The sequence below is a fragment of the Sturnus vulgaris genome, chromosome 3 (assembly GCF_052056855.1).
Source record: "Sturnus vulgaris isolate bStuVul1 chromosome 3, bStuVul1.hap1, whole genome shotgun sequence".
In the NCBI taxonomy this organism is placed as follows: domain Eukaryota; kingdom Metazoa; phylum Chordata; class Aves; order Passeriformes; family Sturnidae; genus Sturnus; species Sturnus vulgaris.
In genome coordinates, this window is record NC_142245.1 from 81,648,008 (window position 1) to 81,669,452 (window position 21,445).

General features: G+C 36.8%; 1 protein-coding gene across 3 annotated transcripts in view; it reads left to right on the plus strand.

Annotated features, from left to right (window-relative positions):
* Positions 1-21,445, plus strand: part of UBE3D (ubiquitin protein ligase E3D) — a 78,137-nt gene that overhangs the window by 39,299 nt on the left and 17,393 nt on the right. The window contains exon 9 of one of the 3 annotated variants that reach the window (XM_014877826.2): positions 6,346-6,484. The exons of 1 other annotated variant lie outside the window; for it this stretch is intronic. In XM_014877826.2, coding sequence (XP_014733312.2) covers positions 6,346-6,484 — 139 coding nt within the window. Of the gene's footprint in view, positions 1-6,345; positions 6,485-21,445 lie in introns of those variants that run through there. One more of the 3 variants, XM_088162120.1, reaches the window with a different exon arrangement.

Consider the following 21,445-nt stretch of genomic DNA (forward strand, 5'->3'; position numbering starts at 1 on the left):
CTAATATAATTATATGTACTATTAAAGTGTATGTACTATATCCTATATATATGATGCACTTTATATATATATAGATATATATCAGTACTTTTATAGAGAATGCTTTGCGAGTGATAGTATTTAAGCCCATGTGAAAATATAGAAATTCAGTTAAATTAATCTTGTCTCTATAGTGATACACTAAAAAAGAAAATGTTTAAAACTTCGAGATAGAGCTTCTGTACTGGCGACTGTAGTCCATTCCTAAAATACAAAGAGGCATGCTCTTGGCCTTCCTACTTTCCTAAGTATTTTGCTGTTCTTTTGCTCATTTCCTTGCAGGGACACCGGTGTGTTATATTTCTGTTCTTCTATTTTTTTGTCTCTTTATGAGAGATTTAATACCTATTGGTTTGGGGTACCATGCCCCTAGTAAAGATCCCAGGGAAAATTTGCTCAAAACCCACACTTGACGCTCCCAGCTGCTCAGGATGAATAATGAATGGTAGAACATGACCACAGATGTTTGTGTCAGGATGGAAGCAGTGGTTCTACAAAGCAAGTTTTTTTCCAAAGGAATGTACTGTAGACTGTGAAAGTACCACACTTCTTAGTCTTCCATATTGCATAGATTTTGGTAAGAGTTTAGTAGCTAATGAGCAGGCATTGATCTTTATGCCATTTTTAGATCACTGAAAGGATAATTAAAAGTATAAATAACTTAGCCTCCTGGTACATTAAGTATATAGACACATCATCAACCATAATTAAGAATTGTTTTTAGATTAAATCATTTTACAAATGGTTATTTAATTTAGCAGGTTTGTCCTTTGGTTCGGTAAAGTCATCTGTCATTTCTCTCAGAGCTGTAGCTTGTGAAAAGGGCAGCTTTAACAACATTCAGTGAACTCTGAGATTCAGGGCTGAGCTTCTGTCAGCTTTTATATTGGATTCTTCAGCACAGGCTTGATTCATCAAAGCTCTGAAGCTACACTTAACGTCTCCTTCAAGAGTTTTTGGAGCATTTGGAGCCCTAAATGCAGAGCACATTTACCTAGATCATAACTAATAAAATCTAGTTAGTACATTGCCTCAGCAGCACTGGGCAGAGCACTGAGTAAGATCTTTTTCATCTGACCTGTGTAGACTACCCTTGGTTAGTGTATTTATAGAAGTAGCCTGCTAAATCAGAGGTGATGATGGGGCTGTGCTGGAAAGGAAAAAAGGGCTTATCTGTTCCTCTTCAAAACCAGACTTTTTTTGTCTGTGGCTGAGACAGCTCAGTTGCATTTAAAAGTGAATCTCAGGCATGGTGAAGGGTGATTGCTGATAAATGTCTTTAGCACTGATGAAAGAGGCTTCTTTTGAAATAAATGCAATCTAGTTGGAAGTCTGGTCCAGTTTTTAAAAATCTTCTGAAAATCTTTGTCAGTTTTCCTTGGATTTGAAATACAAAGTTTTCTTTTGCTTCACTGATATGCCATGTATATTGCATTTTTCCATGAAGACTTAGGATGTCATGGGTGGATTCCATGACCCGATGGATGACTGGTTCAGTTTACTAGTTTTAATATCAAGAAATTATGAAATAAATGTGCTTCATTATTTTGGTGTCTAAAACTTGTTTTTAAGAATACAGTTTTGAAATATTATTCTAACTTATAGAGACAATTAATTTGGATCAATTCGATAGTGAACAGTGGACAAATACCATTCTCTGATGCATGGTGATTCAAATGTAAAGCATTATCTAAAAACATTGTAATCATTTATTTCTGCTAGAGAAGTAACTGCCTTATCTTTAATCTTATCTGAATAGTTGTTTTCAAGATTTGCTCCTTTCTGCTTTCAGAATTAATTGCTAGAATTTTAGAGAGCATTTGCTGATTTCTTTTTATTTTTTAAAGAAATCAAAAATTTCAGAGATTTCACATTATTATCAACCAAACAACTTGGAAAGTACCACTTCATTTTTAAAACATTTTATACGTACGACTGTGGGAACTTTACTTTCCTAGCTGTATTTCTTTGACTGGTTATGAGAATGTGTCAATCATACCACATTCTGAATTTCTCTTTCAAATGACCAGTTCCTTAGAGAAAGCATTGAAAAGGAAAAGGGGGAACATAGTCTCAGCTTGTCATCTTTATTTCTTGCTTGTTTGGGATGCTCTGTTCTGACAGTTTAGCACATAGCACATAGTTGTTTCGTGTCAGCATCTAGCCAAGTGTCACCCCCCTTGAGTTTCACTTCTTCACATTCTGTACTACTTCAGTTCAATTGTGAATTGTATGCCAGAAATATATTAAAGTTTTATTAGCATTCCTTGTATGTGGTTCTGACCTTCTAAGAATGAAAGTTATGTGAAGGTTCCAATTACATGTTTCAGTCTTATGTCTGTTCATTGTGTTTTCATGGGTGAGACTAGTAGATATCTTTTAGATTGAACAGAAGGAGTTCTGAGTTTGAGGTTTCACTCTGATCTGCAGAAGCTGCATCTCAAGTTCGATTAGCACTGAGGAAACCTTTGACTGCTTCTTCTCAGTACTCTCCTGAAGATCAGGAAAATATGAAACTTCCCCAAACCTATTTTATTTGAGATCTTTCTTAAGAAAATTTGGTTGAAATAAGATAAAAGGATTAATACAAATTCTGAGGAAGAGTGAGATAAAGAAAAGAGAGAGAAAATGGAAAGGATGGAGTTACAGACAAAATTATTAGAATTGTGTTTTCCTGTTGGTGAAATCACTGACAGACAAAACTGGATGATGATGGTGATTTACAGAGGTCGATTTAACATCCTGTGAAAAAAATCACTCTGACACATCCTTTTCTTGACTCAGAGCATGATGTGAGTTTGGACCATTTTCCTGAGTATGTTTTACTGCGTCTTACTCTTTTAAAGCCTGGTTTCTAAAGCTGACTCACATTTCCCTCAAATACTGGCAAGGCCAATATGTAGTGGTGAGATTTTGGTTGTCACAAAATTGGTCCAAAGTAGATACAGTCTTGCACCCCACAATGACTTAGGGAATTTGTTTAGAATTTATGAATTTTTTTTGATACTGAGGATGTTTTTTTTGTATGTCAGACTGTGAAGTCCAGAATCTCAAGGCTTCTTTGCAATATAGAAAAGTTGAATATTTGCTGATGGAAGAAAAGCATTATTTCTGCTGTCAACCTCACTTTCCTTAAGCTCATGTCTTATCTCCCCCTTATTCCTTTCAGCCAGCGTAGCAAGCTGTGCAGTGATACCTGGGAATTGTCCTGGGAACTGATCAGCTGAGTTGTGCTCTGTGGCTGCTCACTCTCCTGAGGAGCATTATCAGCCAATCTACCTCTTCCAGTAAACAAAAAGCAAACAGTCTCCTCTCCTGTACTGGAAGTGAGACAACTTCTCTTACATAGAAAGACCATGAAACTAAGGTGAAAAACAGTGGATTCTTTGTGGTTTGTTTTGCTTTTGTTTTATGCATAAATGCTTTTCTCTTTCCTCTACAATAAAGATTATGGAAAAATGTTTCTAAAAGCAAAAGGGATAAAGAAGAACAAAGAGAAATAATCTAATAAAGCAGTGACTTCCCACAGCCATTTGTGTTACAAGTCATAAGGACTAATTCCTAACATTCCTGGAGCCATGAATGCTGGGATATATATGTTTTATTTGTAATAAGAGAACACACTGGAATAATTTCAGGAGATACTAATAACTGAGCAATTAATAAAAAAGAATTGCAATACAATTAGGCTAAATGTCTTTATGCAAACCTTCTTTCCCTCAGATAAATCAACAGCCACAAAAGAAGAATTCCCAGTTCAGTGTCAAGGATGTAGTAGTTGGACTTTAAAATGAGGAGGTATCTCTAAAAAATCTTTATATCAAAACACAAGAGTAGAATCAGGGTACTGATGTAAGTTGTGATGTTTTGAATATTGCTTGGAGTTCTGAAAAGTTTCTTTGAAGAAAGGGTGTTGATCTGTGGAAACACCTTCCAACCTTTGCATATCACCTTCAGTCTCCAAACTCTCTAGCTGTTTGAAGGTGCCTGCACAGTGCTTTGTTTAGACTTTCTGACTTCTGAAAAAGAGAGCCCCTATTTTGCTAGCTTCACCCAAATTTTCCTGCATCACTAGATTGTAGAAAATGTACAGAAAAGAATGAGTAAGGAACATGTATAAAGGTAAGTTTCGAATTATGTGGGGAAATGAAGTTAAATGTAAAATTCCATTCTGAATTACAGTTAACAAGACTCCTTGGTTACTGATTACTTAGTGCTCATCATCTAGCTTTAAGTGTTCCTCCTGGAACATTTATAGAATCATAGAATGGTTTGGGTTGGAAGGGACCTTAAGGGTCATCTAGTTCCAATCCCCCTGCTGCACCTTCCGCTAGACCAGGTTGTTCACAGACCTATCCAACCTGGAACTCTGAACCAGTCAGGGCTGCCTTTTCTGGGCTTGGCTGCTTGTGTAGTCTGTAGTCTTATAAAAGAATCCTATTTCCATTCAACACAGACATAGTATTTATGACTTAATCGGAAGTTTGTACCTTCCAATAATGAAAATACTCCAGAGCCTCTTCTAAGCATCTCACCTTCCTGTCCTAGTGGGCAGTTGGGGTGTTTTGTAGTAGCTTTTACAACTTTTCCAGATCCATGTGACGCCGTATAAGTGTCCAGTGAGGTACCACATATTATAAAGGCTGATAATGTGTGGGAGGTTCTGGCCTCTGCCCTTTGGTATGGTCTCAGACATGTTGGAAATGTTAAATGATGCACTGCCATTAAAAGAACCAGGGGCTGTCTTCCTCCTCCTTACCATGTAAAGCTTAGACCTTTTTGTGTCAAGATGATTCATTCTGGTGAGGTTTAAGAAAAGAAATGATGTATTTGTTAATCTAGATGTGAAATTATTCTCTTTGTTTTTTATTGTGGGGACAAGAAAAAAAAGAAAAAACACTTCTTTTTTTAGGGAAGTGAAAGCCCCTCTGATGTTCTGTGCATTATAGGTCTTGCTTCTATGTATCGAAGCAGAGTTGGATTCTTATATATGCATAGATAAATTACTAAGGGAAAAAAGTGTAAATACTAGAAAAGACAAAAGCAAAGAGTTGAAGTTCAAGTCACCAGTTTCAGACAAAAGGAGATAAGAAAGTGAAAGTACACCCACTCTTTGAAGAAAGATGTGTAAATTATGTTAAGTAGGACACGTTCTAGAAGAACTCAGAAGGTGCTGTGTATAAAAAGCGTATATGCAAGCCTATATGTAAGAAGCAAGACTTTATAGCAAATCATTGGGTTTGGGAGACCTGAGAGAATAAGAACCATCCAGGATGACACAGATACTTATTTGCTCAATTTTCACCATGCTGAATGCTGAGTCCCAAGTGTCTAAAAAAATGCAGCTATTTCCAGAAAGTACATTAAAATAAGCTGGTATGTTCACAGGCAGTGGTTCAATCAGAAGAGCTGGAGGAATTTAAAAGTGAAAGCCAATGCTAAGATTATTTATTGAAATTTTGTAATCGCACTCAGGTCAGCTGTGAATAGATGGCATTCATCTTACTCAGGAGTATCTGATATAACCTACCTAGACAAAGTTATTAAAGTAACTGGATCACTGATCAGTCTGTCAGTTTGTGTATTATGGAAGAAATAAGCCTGAACTATAGGAAGCAGAATGCTCTTGTGTTTTGAGTAAATCTTGTTGAACTAATCTTGTTCTTTAGCATGTGATAGTGGGAACAGTTTGTAGTAATATGCTTCTGGAATGTTGTTTTTATGAGTAACTCATAGAAATCTTAACTCTTTTAATACATCCAAAGAAAAAAAATCTGTATAAAGTGAACTGAGATTGAGTTTTGCTTGGTATAGACTGTTAGTAAGTTCTCAGTGAGCTTCATGAACATCAGTTTTGGAAATCACGCCTGACCTCCTTTTCAGAAGTCTTTTCAGAATTGAATGGCATCTTTCTTTCTAGAAACAAAGTTAAAAGTGGAGACTTTATATACTGCAAAGGATGCTCTACGTGTAAAATCATTATATAATGGGAAATTACCAGTGACAGATGAAATTTTGTTCACAAGTAATAAAACTTTGAACTAGAAACATGAGTGAATTTTTCTAAAATTTGCTAAGCTTTCCTTTTGCATTATGTATCTTTTTGAAAGATATTGGTGGTATGTTTAAGAAGGCATTTTATCTAAATACACCATGTTTTTTTGGTAAAGCACACTGATCTGTGACTTTTACAGGGAAAATATGAAGGGAATTTTTATCACCATTTTTATCACAGTTTAATACTTAATTGAAACTTATGGTTTAAATATATTTTAAGACAATGAAAACAATTTTTAAACTCTACAGGCTTGCTGATGAATGGGAAAATGATATGGGAGTTCATCCTTTAACCCTTCCATCAGAAACATGCTTGGAATTATTGTTGATACTGGGTTTGAGTACCACATCTCTGCCACCCTCACTTCGATGCATGAACTCTTTTCAGGTAAGGAACAGCTTCTGTTTCAGTATAAAGGTGTCACTTTTGGAAAAAGAGAGATCCCTGGGGGTCATAAACCCTTTCAGAGGGTTTGTCTTCTGTAGTTGCATGACTCTCCATTATATTAAAATGTAGACCAAGGTGGAAAATGCCATTGGATTTTTAAACAGTTCATTACAGTTCAAAGTGATGAAATTTAAAGAAATTTCATCAAACTTAGGCTGCAGTGGGTAAAATAATTATTAAAAATCTTGTGGGCTTAAAAAAATCCTCAGCAAAAAAATAAAGATTTCCAGTGGTGAAAACATTCTTCTATATGCTACTTTGGAAGTTCTCAGCAATCACAGAAATTTTCCAAAGGAAATGTTGCAGGCATGTTAAATTGTGATTTTTATTTCTTTTGTAATGTGGTTGGAGAGTATGAATTTTACAAATGCAATAGAGACAACTGAATTAATGATGATATGACATAGCAACTCAGCCTTTTTATGACGCTTCTGTCTTCCCCTGTAGTTACACAGTCAGTCAGTTGAGTATTGATGCAAATCTAAAGTAGCCAGCTGTTGAGCAGGAAGTGTACTGAGTCTATGTTTGTTCTGGCAGCTATAAAAGAATCATCATCTTAGTGGGACTGAGTGTCCTTAACAGTTTTAACATGAAATCAGGTAGCTTCTGTTCGTCTATATTTCCTGTTTGTACTTAAGGCACATCTAATTAGTGTTCCTGAGTTATGTTTACAGAAAAATCGTCTTTCTGTAGATTTTGAAGGAAAAAAAAAGGTTGGAAAACAAGATCAAGTAATTGACTTTAATAGAGTTACATTGATGTACAACTGCTGAAAACTCCTGTTTTAGGAAATAGGTACCTGCATTGTTTCTCACTTTGCGTTTCGTGTGCTTGGAAACAGAGAATCTGTATCTGGTGATCACTTGAGTACAGCAGCAGCCACTGATTGCTTCAATGTTATTTTAATACCCAAGGTCAGAATGTTACTGGGTTGTACATTCAGAGGCCATAAAGTTGAAGAATCTCCTGGATGCCAATAGATAGCAATAATTATAAATTTCAAGGATTGGCTGGTTGTAGTAATCCATGCAGTTGAGTAGTCTGTTTCCTATTGAGAAGTGAACATTTTGGTTGTTTAATCCAAGAGGATGTATTCCTTGTCTCTTACATTACCAGTAATCTGTGTTAAAGTCTTCCCTGCTTTACCCATGACAGGTTAAATAAGAGTCTATTCCTGTATGCTGAGGCTGTATGTCCTGTATTGCTTCTGTGCATATTCAGTCCCACGTTGTGTATTTGGGATTCCCTTTGGTTTATGTATGGGGTAGAGGTAGGAAGTGATAGACGTCTGTCAGCTGGTGTTTTTACCTTGGAGTACACAAAACATCAGACTATTCTTTTTTCCTTGGCTGACTCTGCATGATTGTGCTTGATTGCTCCTGGGTAATTTTCGCTTTGTGGGGCTGTCTCTGTGAAGAAACCATTGCCCTAGAGGTACATGGTGCAGGAAGCATTGGGTTATGTCAGCCATAGGGTGGGACATCCCCATGTATCCCCTGGAGACCCTCTGGCCATAGCCTTTCACCCCCAGATTTCTGTGGAGCAGATGAAAGCAAACATCTTTGCTAAGCTCATTTACTGAGCACTGGCCTGCACAGATCGTGGTTTTCCTGCCTGTGTGCCAGAGTTGGAAATGTGACAATGTCCTGTCTTTCACAGCAACACACTTTGCAGTTTTTGAAAAGCCCAAGTTCAGAAACCTGCTCTGTTAAGATAATGTTCTATTTTGCCAAGTGGGAGGAAAGAAAAATAGCTTTTTTGATAAAATTCTCTAACTCCAACTGTCACTCTCCTTGGCAGACAGTCAATATCACCAAGTGTTTGTCCTAGAGGGCAAACACTGTCCAGTAAAGTACTGTTTTATTTATTTTTATCCTTATAAACCTTGTTTGGATCTCAGTTAGTGAATCCATGAAGCAGAAACAAAGTTTGCCCAAGCTTTTCCCTGATACTTTTTAATGGTCTGCCAGCCTTATAGTTGTTTTGAGGGGTTTTTTTCTGGCTTGCTTCTTCATATTCAGCGAATACAAGAGTTACAGATCCTAGTTTTTCTATATTTTTCTTGGAAAAAGTTGGCAAGATCTGAAGAGAGCTTGAATAGTGATACTAAATTGTACTGTTGCCTGGGCATAAGATCACACTGCATGCAAAATAGTGGATTGTGAGCCAAAAAGGGAATAATAAAAGGGCACTAACTGAAAACTGATATTTCATGTATCTTAATGGAGTAATGGCAAAATGACAAAACTAGTTATACTTTATTTTGTGGTAGACCTTAATGTGGCAGTTGTCTAGAAAAATTTAAAACATTTTAATTCTATATTAAAATAGAACTTGTATTTGAACTGGAAATAATTGCAGAGTTCCCCGTTATCTACACAGTGGAACAGTGGCAGTCTTGTTCAACAGGGGCCAGGCTCTTGCAACTGAATGCTGGAGGAATTAGAAGGAAAAAACAACCCCAGAAAGTGTCAGAGTTTTCTCTTTTCGTATATATGTGTTTCCACTGTTGGACATGTGGTGAGGAGTTAAATGGACCACTGCTTTCTGCTGGTCCTTTTCTTTATGTTTTCATACAGTATTTGGAAAAGTATCTACCAGGCAGCTCTAATGTAATGATCAAAAAGTTACAGTTTAACTCTTGATACCCTGTCAGGATAGCTTTTGAAAATCCAGTTTGTTTTTTTTTTTTTTTTAGATCAGATAACCAAAAATGGTCTCATCAACACCCATGTTTTTTGAGAATGTATTTACCTTCTCTCCCAATTATATTACAGTAGTGCAGTGTTGACAAGCCAAAATTTTAGTTGGTATGCATCTGCATTGGGTGATGCTTAGGCTGTAAAAAGCACACAAAGGAAATCTGCTTAGTTGCTAATAATCTGTTATAAACTCTGTTCTGCCTTGTGCTCTAGAAGTACTCTTTGGGACTAGCTTAGCAAACTCTGTATCAGTGCTGAGACATAAATTACATTTTATTTTCCATTGGTGTGCTACTGCTTAGTAACATAATATTTGAAATCACTTTTCAATTCTGTTTTGACCCTGTAAAGATCTTTCAGTGTGATTTATGTTGCTAGAGGAGCCTGGAAGAGAAGAGCAGCAGCAGACTGTGCTACATAGCTCTGGTGAATTTAAGATGCTCTCTACAGCCAGCTTATAAGTTTCCCAGGCTATTGAGCCTAGGTACTAGGTTGTCTTTGGTTTCTCTCTCATTTCACTTGAAAAATTGCAGTGACTTTTTTTTGGTGGACTATAGAGAGTTAAATCTTAGGAAGCTTGAGCGTGTAAACTCTGAAAGACCAAAGTGGATGGACCATTTCTTGCTGGTTGATGGCAGCTCCTGGGTTTACTGGAGAACGTCTTTCTTTAGCCCTGACTTGTACTTTCCCAGGCCTGTAATCCCTCACCCATACTAAGGATGTCTCAGATCAAGGTAATAGGATTGACTGAGGCACTTGATACTTAGCCTGGAGCAATGAGAAAAGCAGTAAGAAGGGAGAGAGGAGTTTGCTACTAGAAAAGATTAATTCTTTTAGTTTGCTTTTGCTCTGAGCATTGTTTTGGCACTTTCTCCTCAGCTCCATTACACTGCACAGAAAGCTGTGTTACCTTATTACACACTCAATCTGTATGGCTGTCCACCCACCTGAGCTGTCAGCCCTTTGCTTTTGCAATGGTTGGACTTTACTTTGTGTATTATTCTTAATACTTGCAAACACTTGTAGCTAGCACCCACTTGAGTTATCATGTACTTTATCACAGAACTGCTCAGCTGCTACTTCTCAACAGTCTCAGAGGCTCTGTTGGTATTTCAGAGCCTACAGCACAAAACAGTTAACACAGGGAGATGCTTTAAAGTGACAAGTAATCTCTGCTGTGTTTTTCTAACCTTATCTCATCTTTCTCTGAATTCAAGCACAGTGAACAGAAAATGTCCTGGATATTGAATTCTTATGATGATATATGGGGCTGTTGAGCACATTTTCTCTCACCGCTGTTTTTGTGGGAAACCAGGCATTTTACTTGCCCTATCAAGGCACTATTCATAAGGCCACAGACTGTAAACAACCGTTTTCAGAATTAAACAGATCATGGTTTTATTTTTATTTTTACAGTTGCGTGAAATTGAAGGAAGATTGTGATTAAGAACTGCAGAACTGTTTCAAAATTTTGTTTCAAATGGCTCTTCATAGTTTTTGGAGCTGCACCCAGTACCCCTGGTAGATTTCAGCTCACTGTCTGCTTTGGTTAAGAGAAGTGAAGCCACTCTAAAAAAAAAATCAAAAAGAGTCCATGTTACCATTTCAGTAAGACTCCCTAGTGCTGTCTCTAAAGGAAAAACTAATTTGCTTTCAAAAAAGAAGGAAAACCCAAGGTTTCTTATAGAACAGCCTGTCAGGTTCTCTGTCATTTACTCTCTTAGTACAGTAGGGGAAACTTGTTAGAGGCAGCAGGTTTAGAAATACAGAATATGAGTTGCCCAGAAAATATAAGAATGAATAAATACAGTATTCATAATAGTTTAGTAGGTCTAGTATAATGAGTATCAAAAGGGTCAAGAAAACAAAATATAGAATTACTGCTATCTCTCAGGTCTATACTTGGTCCAAACTAAAGTGTCCCTTGATATATGGTGGTTTTTAATATCGATGCTTTTATTTTTTATGTGTCTCTATATATGTGAAAAGCAATTTCAAAATCATCTATTGCAAGAAGTTAGCTGAAGATAACAGATGCACTTGTTTCTTCTGACAATCCTTTTTGAAGCTAATAGCTGAGTAAAATTTGCAAAAATCTCTTCAGCTTTTCCATTTGTTCTGGGCATTTGGAGCTGGAGAAGATACTTGTATTCTTTTAAGCTACATTCCACTCCTTTGGAGCACTGTCAAACAGCAGCAAAGACAGGACAAAGATACAAGAAAAGAAAATATAAAGAGTAAAGGAATGGCTTTCAAAATATTGTGTCTTTTATTAAACTATCCTAGAAAGGAAAAGTAAGTAAGTGAATTTATGCAGTAAAATGGCTTATTATCCCTTCAAACATTTTTTAAAATCATAGGCTATTATTTGCCTAGTGAAGATCCCCCACAAAATGAATTATAGGTCTGAATATGTATATTCTGTAGTAATTCACAGACAAAGGATGAGTTCCTAGATACTGTACAAATTTTTTTTTAATTTCTCTCAGGCTTGCAACTGCCTATGTCTCTGAAACTTCTGCACTAACATTGACAGTATTATGAAGTAGCCACTGAAAATACATTGCAATCTTTGTTTAAACACAGTCATGTTTGTTTTCCTTAGCAGACCAGTTCTACAGAAGGTAAACTACAGTGAACAGAGCATTTAGTGCCAGCCTCTTGGCTACTCAGATTTTACCCAAAATAAAGATGTTTTGATTTTTGTGGGTTAGTATAAAATTGTCTGTGATGTGCTTTTTGTAGTTTTGACTAACTCAGATAGGTTTCCAGGATGATACAGAATGGATTTTTTTCTGTTTTATTTGTGATTATTATGTGTAAGTTTTAAAGTTTAATTTTCAGCTATTTATTTTAAACAGGAAAGAAGTACCTAAACCTTATATACAAAAGCAGATGTAGTTTCGTAAAATATACATACAAATATTTCAGCAGCTTATTTCAGCTGCCCTTAAATAAAAGAGCTTATAATATATATATTTGGGAGTTTTTCATGTTTGTCTGCATTTAATAAGAGCCGTAATAAATCTAAACACTGCAGAATAATTAGGAAAAATTATGAAACTGTATGAACAAATTAAAATATAAAATTATGAACAAATACTGCCAAGAGCAAATGATATTAAGAGAGTTAGTGTTTCAGTGACAAATCTGAATATTTCTTTGCAGAACTATAGAGATTTCTATGTTTAATTAAGAAATTATTATTTTGTCTTCTGTTTAATTGTTCCATATTAAGTTGATTTATATTATATCACTCAGGTTATCTTACTTGGTGTTCAGCATAAGTTATCTTTTAAAAGCATCCCTGGAGTGTTCAGGTGTATCTCTTGGACACTGAGACTATCCCTTTCTTTTGTTGTTAACCTCAGCCTCAGAGGGAACAATTTTTTAATTGCACTATAATTAGTATTTTTATGTCCTGTTGAATCTGTACCAAAAATGTTTCATACTGATTCTGCATACACTTTATTAAAACATAATGTGTCCTGGCTGAGAACTGTTCAGCTCTGTATATGCAGGAGCTTATTGAACAATGTCCACTTGTCTTTATGTGTCCCTTTATGACTCATTCATATCTGCAGCACAGGCTCACATTTCTAGGCTGTGGTTTTGTGAAATCTGTGGCTGCTTTGGACATGCTGATGGGAAGGTATTATTTCCCTTATCTAATATGTGGCATGGCTACATTTCCTCTAATGGGAAGGAGCTGCCCATTTATATTGGCCTGAAGCAGAACGAAATCAATCATGTTAAAACCTAAGCTGAAGCTATGAATGGGAAAAATGCAAGCTAGGCTTACTTGTGGAAGCACAAAATTTTGTGATTGTTTCAGCACTCAGTAGTGGAAAATCATAACCTTGACAGTAGTGGCACTGAACTGAGATTCAAAATTTGTCATCAGTTTCTTGGAAAGCGTAAATGGTTCTTTTCTTTCAAGGCAGTTCTCCAGTAAAAAGGAACTCAGAGAGAGTGAACCTGCACTTATCATAAACAGAAGTAGATTAAATTACAAAAAATATGAACTTCAAGTAAGAAGCAGTGAACGTGCAGTATGCAGGCAAGTGCCTCCTCTGGAAGTATTGTCTCCTGCTGCTTGAGAGGGAAGATCTTCTGGAAGAACAACTCATTTCTGTGCAATTCCCTTTGCCTAGAATATGGCAAAAGCCACCTGCTACATAAGCATCTGTAATACAATTCAAAGTAGTTTTCCTACAAAAGATGCCCAAATATGTCATCATGGGGCTTTGACCCTGGTTGCCCACATAAGCTGCTTTATCACTCTCCTCCTCAGCTGGACAAGGGAGAGAACTACAATGAACAGATCATGGGTCAGTGAAAGGACAGGAGGAAATCACTCACCAGCTAATGTCATAGGCAAAACAGATTTGACTTGGGGAAATTATTTGAATTTGCTAACAATCAAATCAGAGTAGGATAATGAGAAGTAAAACCAATTCTTGAAAATAATTAGACATCCCTTTTCAGGTTGAACTGTGTTCTCAATTCTTTGACAGCTCTTCCTAGTGGTGCAAGGATAGGGAGAATGGAGGCTAGGGTCAGTTCATCACACATTGTCTCTGCTGCTCCTTCTCAGGCAGAGGACTCTCACACATTTCCCCTGCTCCAGTGTGGGTTCCTTCCCGTGGGAGACAGTTCTTCATTAATTTCTCCGACATGTGCCCTTCCCACAGGCTGCAGCTCTTCATTAACCACTCCAGTGTGGGTCCCATCCATGGGGTGTAGTCCTTCAGGAACAGGCTGCTCCTGTATGGGTCCCCCATGGGGTGACAAGCCCTGCCAGAAAACCTGCTCCAGTGTGGGCTCCTCTATCCAGAAGTCCATCCAGGAGCCTGCTCCAGTGCAGGCTTCCCACAGGGTCACAGCATCCTTCAAGCATCCACGTGGTCTGGCACAGGTTCCTCCACGGGCTGCAGGGGAATCTCTGCTCCGGTACCTGGAACACCTCCTCTCTTATTTACTGAGCTTGGTGTCTGCAGAGCTGTTCCTCCCACATATGCTCACTCCCCTCTCCCGGACTCTTAAACAGGTTTTTCCCCCTTCTTAAGTTCCAGAGGCACAACCACCACCCCTGATGGGCTCAGCCTTGACCAGCTGTGGGTCCATCCTGGAGCCAGCTGGCATTGGCTGTGTCAGACATGGGGGAAGTTCTGGCAGTTTCTCACAGAAGCCACCCCTGCAGCCTCCTGCCACCAAAACTTGCCATGCAAAACCAATACAGTCATTTACCATTTTGATGTGACTGCACAATTTATTGCAGGAATCCAGTTTAGATGGTCGAGCCTGTGAATAAACTGCTTGAAAGGGATGAAGACAGAACTAATTAGGAAAGAAAATGCCTGATTGGTGCCATTCTTTTTTTATTTTTTTTCTGGTTTTCATCTATTGTGAACTTTCTGATTTTTCCAGGTAACTCTGAAATCTAAAAGTGTAGTTTTTATGTCCTAATGATTGAGTAGTTGTGTAGGCAATACACTATTAAGCAGAAACGGAATGTTTGTCTTTATCAATAGGCACCACACTGTAGAAAAGACAAATACCTGTGTTTCATGTACCTGAATATATATAAAGAAGTCTTTTGAGAGGTCTGATATACTATTAGAAAATGCATTCCTATTTATTAATTGAGGCTGTTGGTGACTGAGAAACAAACTCTGCTCAAGATATATTTAGACCTGTGCACAGCTGAATACTGCAATACATGTTCAATGTGATTTGTATAAGGCTGCTTCTCTCTAAAACCTTAGCATATCTAAGATTATCTTTAGCTCTACAGATTAAAATTAATAGCTTGATTTATGTGAGGTGCAAGTGTCAATGTTGTAGCTAAAAATGTGCAGAAATCACATTATCAGCCAGAAAGAGCTCTTTTGCTTTAAAAATAATACTGAGTCATTGGGTAACAATGATTCTATAATGGAGATTTCCCTTAGAAGTTCATGTTGTTATGCCATGTGTTTTGTGAATGTGTGTTGTTATGGAAAGCTACAACACTGTTAGTTTCCATTAAGAGTCTGGATGGAAGCTTTGAAGATACTTGAGGAGTCCAGAAAGCTCTGCAGAATAAAAGATGTATTTATAAGGATGATTCTTAGTAGGTTTAAAAGTGCTGTTAAAACAGATGGATACAACTCTTAGATTTCAGCTATAGGCTGGAATAGATATGATGTTATCACAGATTATAGGATTTCAGGAATCCTGAGGGAGGTTGTCAGTAAATTCTAGCATTTTGTTAACATACAGGTCAGCTTGCCAAGGCACTTAGAGCAGCTCAGGAGTGTTACACGTTGAAGAGATGGAAACAGTAATAATGTCTTCAAGGAGACAAATGGACAAATATACAGAAGGCTGTAAACCCAGAGCATAATAATTGAATCGATGACTTGACTATGATAAAGTACATGGTGGACAAAAAGGAAGAGAGCTGTTAAGTTCTGTTCTTTTTATTGTCAGTTGAAAATGAGTCCGGAATGGATCTTTTGGTGAAGAAGTCAGTAATGCCTCCAGTGAGAAACACACAATTTGCCTTCCCTCAGAAGCAGAAGTCCATCATTCTGTTGCAATGTCAGTAAAGTTGTGTGCTCTAAATCTTTGTTCTTAAATCATAGGTCTGTTCCAAGGGTGGTGGCTGATGAAAAATGGTACTGCTTGAAAGCTTCTGCTTCTTAAGGAAGAAAACTCTGTTTGGATGTTAGGAAAGCTAGAATGGGCAGAAACATGACATAGAGGAACAGTCAGATCACTGTCCAGGGGCAGGGAAAGACCTGAAGGGAAGTGTAAGAGATAAGATGGACCAACTACCCTTTTACTAGGCTGGTGATGTTCCCATTCACATACATCAACACAATTGTGACTGACCAGAAAAAGGACAAGATTATTTCCTTTGTCTCTAAATTGCTGCTTTGATCTGTAAAAAAGATGAGTTGTGTGAATATTTCTTTGTAGCAGCTCCACTACTTTTGAATTAAAGGAAGCTGGTTTACACATGGGAGTGTGTGCAGGTATCTCAGCCAATGCATTTTATAGAGCTCCTAAAATAAAATTTGGAATATTCCTGTGGGAAGAAAGAGAAAGGCAAAAGGGTGTACAAGCATTAACACAACTTCCTGAAATAAGGAGACAGTTTAGGATCCAATAAAAAGCTGTTCTGCCTTGAGGTGAAACGTGACAACCATTTAGCAATAGGTAGAAAAACTTGCAGAAATCTGAAGATTGCTGTAGCTGAGTGAGGTAACAGGGAGTGTTGGGTGGGCAGAGTGTGATTTTTGTTTGGAGTTTTGCCAGGCATTTTGGTTAAAGTTTCTTCATCTGTCTCCCAGAAGCTTGACAGGTAAAATAGGAAATGATTCTGCATTATGGAAATAAAGAAAAATATTATCCCTATATAGCTAATGTAAACTATAAAAGCATGGTATATAGAGAAAGAGACTATTTTTAAACTCCAGTTCCCAGTCTCTATTATTTTTGTGAACTGTGGCATTGTGGATTGATGAAACCAGATCAGAGAGCTATATTTCTTCTGTTGCTTTTAGTGAGCTTGAGCTTTATATGGAAAATAGAAGGAAAAAAAACAGTATTAAGCACCTTGGCATGGAAAAGAATCTTGCCCGAAAACTTGTACAATTGAAGATGTTATTTTAATCGTACTGACTATTTTGGCTACTCAGCCCACTTCCAACTTCTTCCACAATGCCTGGCATTTCTAAATATTATCCTGAAAATGGCTGAACATTGTACTGTTCAGATGTTCTCACTTTCTGTGAAAGTACTGCTGACCCTCGTTCTGCTTCTTATCAATAACTATATACCTGCATAATTCAGCTTTAAATAAAAGGTTTTCTTTCTGTTGATGCTCCAGTCTTTGACATATTTTCTATTTTCATATGTCCCACCAAATTAAAAAAGGCTATTATTGTATAATGGGGGATGACTAGTTAACATATTTCTTTCTTAATTCACCAGAGTGTGCTGCTGACTTTTTATTTCGTGTTTTCATACAAAGTCTATTTCATTCATCATTTGCCAGATTTTCAGAAGTTAAATTTTAGGACTGTCTTGTTTCCCAGTTTGTTAACCACTTTGAGTTTGACACACTGATGAATTTCCATGTTACTTTCTCATTTTTATTAGATACAAATTTACTTTGTTTCCATGCCATTTATGAGCAGATAACTCTGTAATTCTTGCACCTTTTCGCTGTTTAGAAGCTAACTTTTAATGCTTAGAGTTACCTAATCGTATTTGCCTCTTTTCAGGTAAGATGGAAAAACTGAGGCTGAGAGGGGAACAACAGGCCTTTATATCCTTCTTTGTAGCAAAGTAGAATCCACTTTACTTCTAAAAAAAAAAAGTCTGCTGAACACACAGAAACCTTCATATTTCAGATTGCCTTCTCTGCTTGCACAGAAAGGAAATGCATTTTCAGCTGTATTTTTGTGGAGCCGTAGCTAGTGACTAGTTAAATTAATGAGAAGTGTCTATTCTGCGTGATTGTCCTGAGGATATATTCCATTAAATGACTGCTTTTTCTATTTTAAGGTAGGATGTATAATGTGACTAAATAATGTCTGTAAAACTCACTGTATTCTGTTTTGTAAGCTTTTACATGTCTGAGTTATATGGCTCAATGCTAAGATTGATTTTGAAAGACATACTGAGTCTTATTCTACATTTTATAAGCTACTCCTGTGTGAGGAGTTTGGGGAGTGACCATTCTCCCATTTGCCTGGTAATTAGATCATCTTCTGAGGGCTCTAGCATTCAACAAGGTTGTATCCACAACCCTAGATTTAGATGAAGCAGAGCTCCAATCCCGCCTGGAAATGATTGTGCTCCTGTAATTTAGTTAAAAGGAGCTGTCAGAAGTGAGACAGCGTTTACATATTTTTTAAGTGTAGCTCGGAAGCTGGAGAAAACCCTGGTGACACTTGGTAGCTAATCATTTTATGCAAGCCTTTCCTGCAAAGACAGAGCATGCATTCCTAATACAAAACAATGAAGAAGTCAAGTGAGACTCTTTTACAACAATACTGATACTGGTTAAAGTACTAATACTTATTAAAGTGCAGTGTCACTGTTGGATTACACTCCTTACCCAACCTACATTCAGATAATTTACAAAGCAGCTGAATGCCTGATTAAATTTTCCAAAATGATTCTTAAAACTGCTCCATAATACTTTCTTTACAACGAGGTAATTATCTTGAAGAAAATGCAAGTCACAGAAAAAGAATTTCATGTAAAGATATTATCTAAGTCCCACTTACTACTCTGTTTATGCAGAAGAGACTTGTCAATCCAGTTTTCACCATTCCAATAAAAATTGCCAGGACTTTGGATTACCTTGACTTCTCATTCAAATGAACAAATATTAAGTGGTTTTTAAAGTTAGGCAATCATTTAGGGTGTCCACCCGAAGACTTAGGAGCCTTTTCCTCATCTTGTAAACTTAAAAATTCTAGTGGTGGTACCTCAGTAGTGGCAGCTTTGCTTTAATTAGTTTGTGTGGTATTGCAGAAATGCACCCAAAGCGTTTGTGGCGATAGCTCAACATCGTAGGCAAGGACCTGAACCTTTTGAAGTTAATATCAAAACTCTCTTTGGCTTCAGTGGTGCAGAACTGGCCTGCAAATGAATAAACCAGCCAGCTGGATATATTGTAGAGAAATAATTATTTCAGACTCTGAAAGTTCCTCATTAACACTATTGCATGTGAACTTTGCATGCAAATGCTTGAAGCTAATCTCCAATAGCTGTTTGTTAGACAAGCGAATTAATAGCGGTGGCTGCTGGTTCATGCAGAAGGTTCTGTTAGTTTTTTTGTTCTTTATTTGAAGACTTCAATCAGTATGAATGATTTAAAGGCCTCACTCCACTAGATGGGGAAAAGATGCTTATAATGTAGTACTTGCTTACACTCTGCATTATTGATATGATGTAATATTTTTACACTTGGGTAAGTATAGATTTTGAATAAAAGAATTTAATTAACACTGAATAAATGTTCCTCATAAGGGGAAAATTCTCTATTTCTATTTCATTAATGCTTCATGCTTCTAGCAGTTAACTAATTTAATTTTACTCCTAGTGTTCAAGGTCTGTGCTTTTCTTTCCTTCTGTTTTTCAGTCTTTCTGTATTTAAACAGGCTTTATTTGTGTTTTATAGTTGGGAAGAGAAGATCAGCCAGAGATTGAAGGCAGGGAAAAGTCCAAAGCATTTTTTCCTTTAGTTGGACTTTGTGTAATGCACAGTGGACATGTATCTATGACTGTGCATAAAAAATGTGTAATGTGAAAAAAATTAGGTTTTTGGAAAGGTCCTTGAGATTTAAAGATTACAAGCCCTATTTTAAAAATCAAGCTAAGGGACAATTAATAATTTTAAATAAGGAAAGGTAGGGAGGATCATTGTAAAAGTAATTATCCTTGCACATGGAAGCAACCATGCTCATTTAATTTGGCTTAGTAAGGAAATTTAGGGTTTGGGGGATCAAAATCCCTTTTGTTTTTAGTTGCATATGCAGTACAATAGAATTTTGTAAAAAATGCTTAAATTCAGATTAAAAATGAGTGAAATGATGTGGCAGATGTTCAAAGTGAGTAAAAAATATCAGTTCATACAGTGTGTCAAGCAGCAAGGGGTTTAGTGTGAGAAGTCCAGGAGAATGATTGTTTCAAAAGTTTGAGATAAATTATCATTTTCATTTTTTCCACTAACTCAATACAGTTTTATTAAAGGTTTTCATACAGAAATGTTAAGTGCCTGGTTTTGATTCTCTGGTAGTTCATAGTGTTTATCTTATAAAGCTGATAAAATTTTGAAGAACTTCAGGTTATTTCATTCAGACCTGAAGGTCTTGCTGTGGTCTTCAACTTTGGAACATTTCTAGCATGTTCTTGATTACCATCTTTCTACATTTCTACTAATTTATGCTATTTTTCATTCATTGAACTTTGGGAAATACTTTTTTTTTTTTTAATAATGCAGGCAATTATGGTTCAACACCGTGTTTTTTAGTGGCCTTGCCCTAAGGAAGATGTTTTAAACAGTATTTTGGAAGTCTTGGAGCAGACCAATGTGCTGTAATAACTATACTTCAATAATCCAAAATGATGCCTCCGGGGAGATATGACTCCAGTGTATACTTTGTTCATATATATTTATCCTTGATGGGAAAATTGGATTTAAAAAATAAGAAGAAGAATTGGAAGAAAGAATCTGGAAAATTAATTCTTCTTGAAGGTCATTAATGTTTTCTATAAGGAAGTTAAAAATGAACATGAAAATCTCATTGTTAAAGAAGTTGTTCTAGCTTTGTTTTGCATAATAAGATTTTTATCAGTACAAGAAAAGGTCTCATAATAATAAAACCTAATTGTTATTTTCATCTGAAACTGGAAAATATTCAGTGGCTGGGAAACAGATGAAGAAAAAGAGGGGGGAGGAAAAGAAGTTTGAAGAGAATAATATGGACTACATGGAGCCATGAGCTGAAGGACGGATTCATACTATATTGTAATATAATGAAAAGAGGTTGCAAAGGAGGAGGAGAGAAGAGGAGTCAATCAAAATTGCAGGATAAGGTTTCATTCAGACATATTTTCTCTCCAGTATTTGATTAAAGTATCTTTCAAGTGAATGAAGGACGTTGATTTATAAAAAGAAATTTAGGCAGAAAAATTAAGAGAGAATGTGACATTTGCACTGTTTAAACCCCCCCCCCCCCCCAAAAAAAAGATCAGAGTAGACAAAGCCCAGTTTGTAGGTTTTACAAAACATTTGAACCATTTCAGAGTCATTGAGGTTGAATGTGACTTGATATCATCTTGATATTGTCCAAAAAAGCAGTCAACTAGAGCAGGTTACCCAGGACCATGCCCAGTTGGGTTTTAAATACCTGCAAGGATGAACCTGGGCAGTCTGTGCCAGTGTTCTACCCTCTTTACAGTCAAAAGCATTCAGACAGAATTTAATGCTCTTTAATTTGTGCTTAAAATGAAAGTCCTGTTAGCAGGCACTACTGGGAAGAGTCTGGCTCTCTCATCTTCGTCCCTCCCATCAGGTATTTTTACACATTGATATGATTGCCCTGGACCTTGTTTTGTCCAGGCTGAACAATCCCAGCTCTCAGCCTCCCCTCATATGAAAGATACTCCAGTCTCTTAGTCATCCTCATGG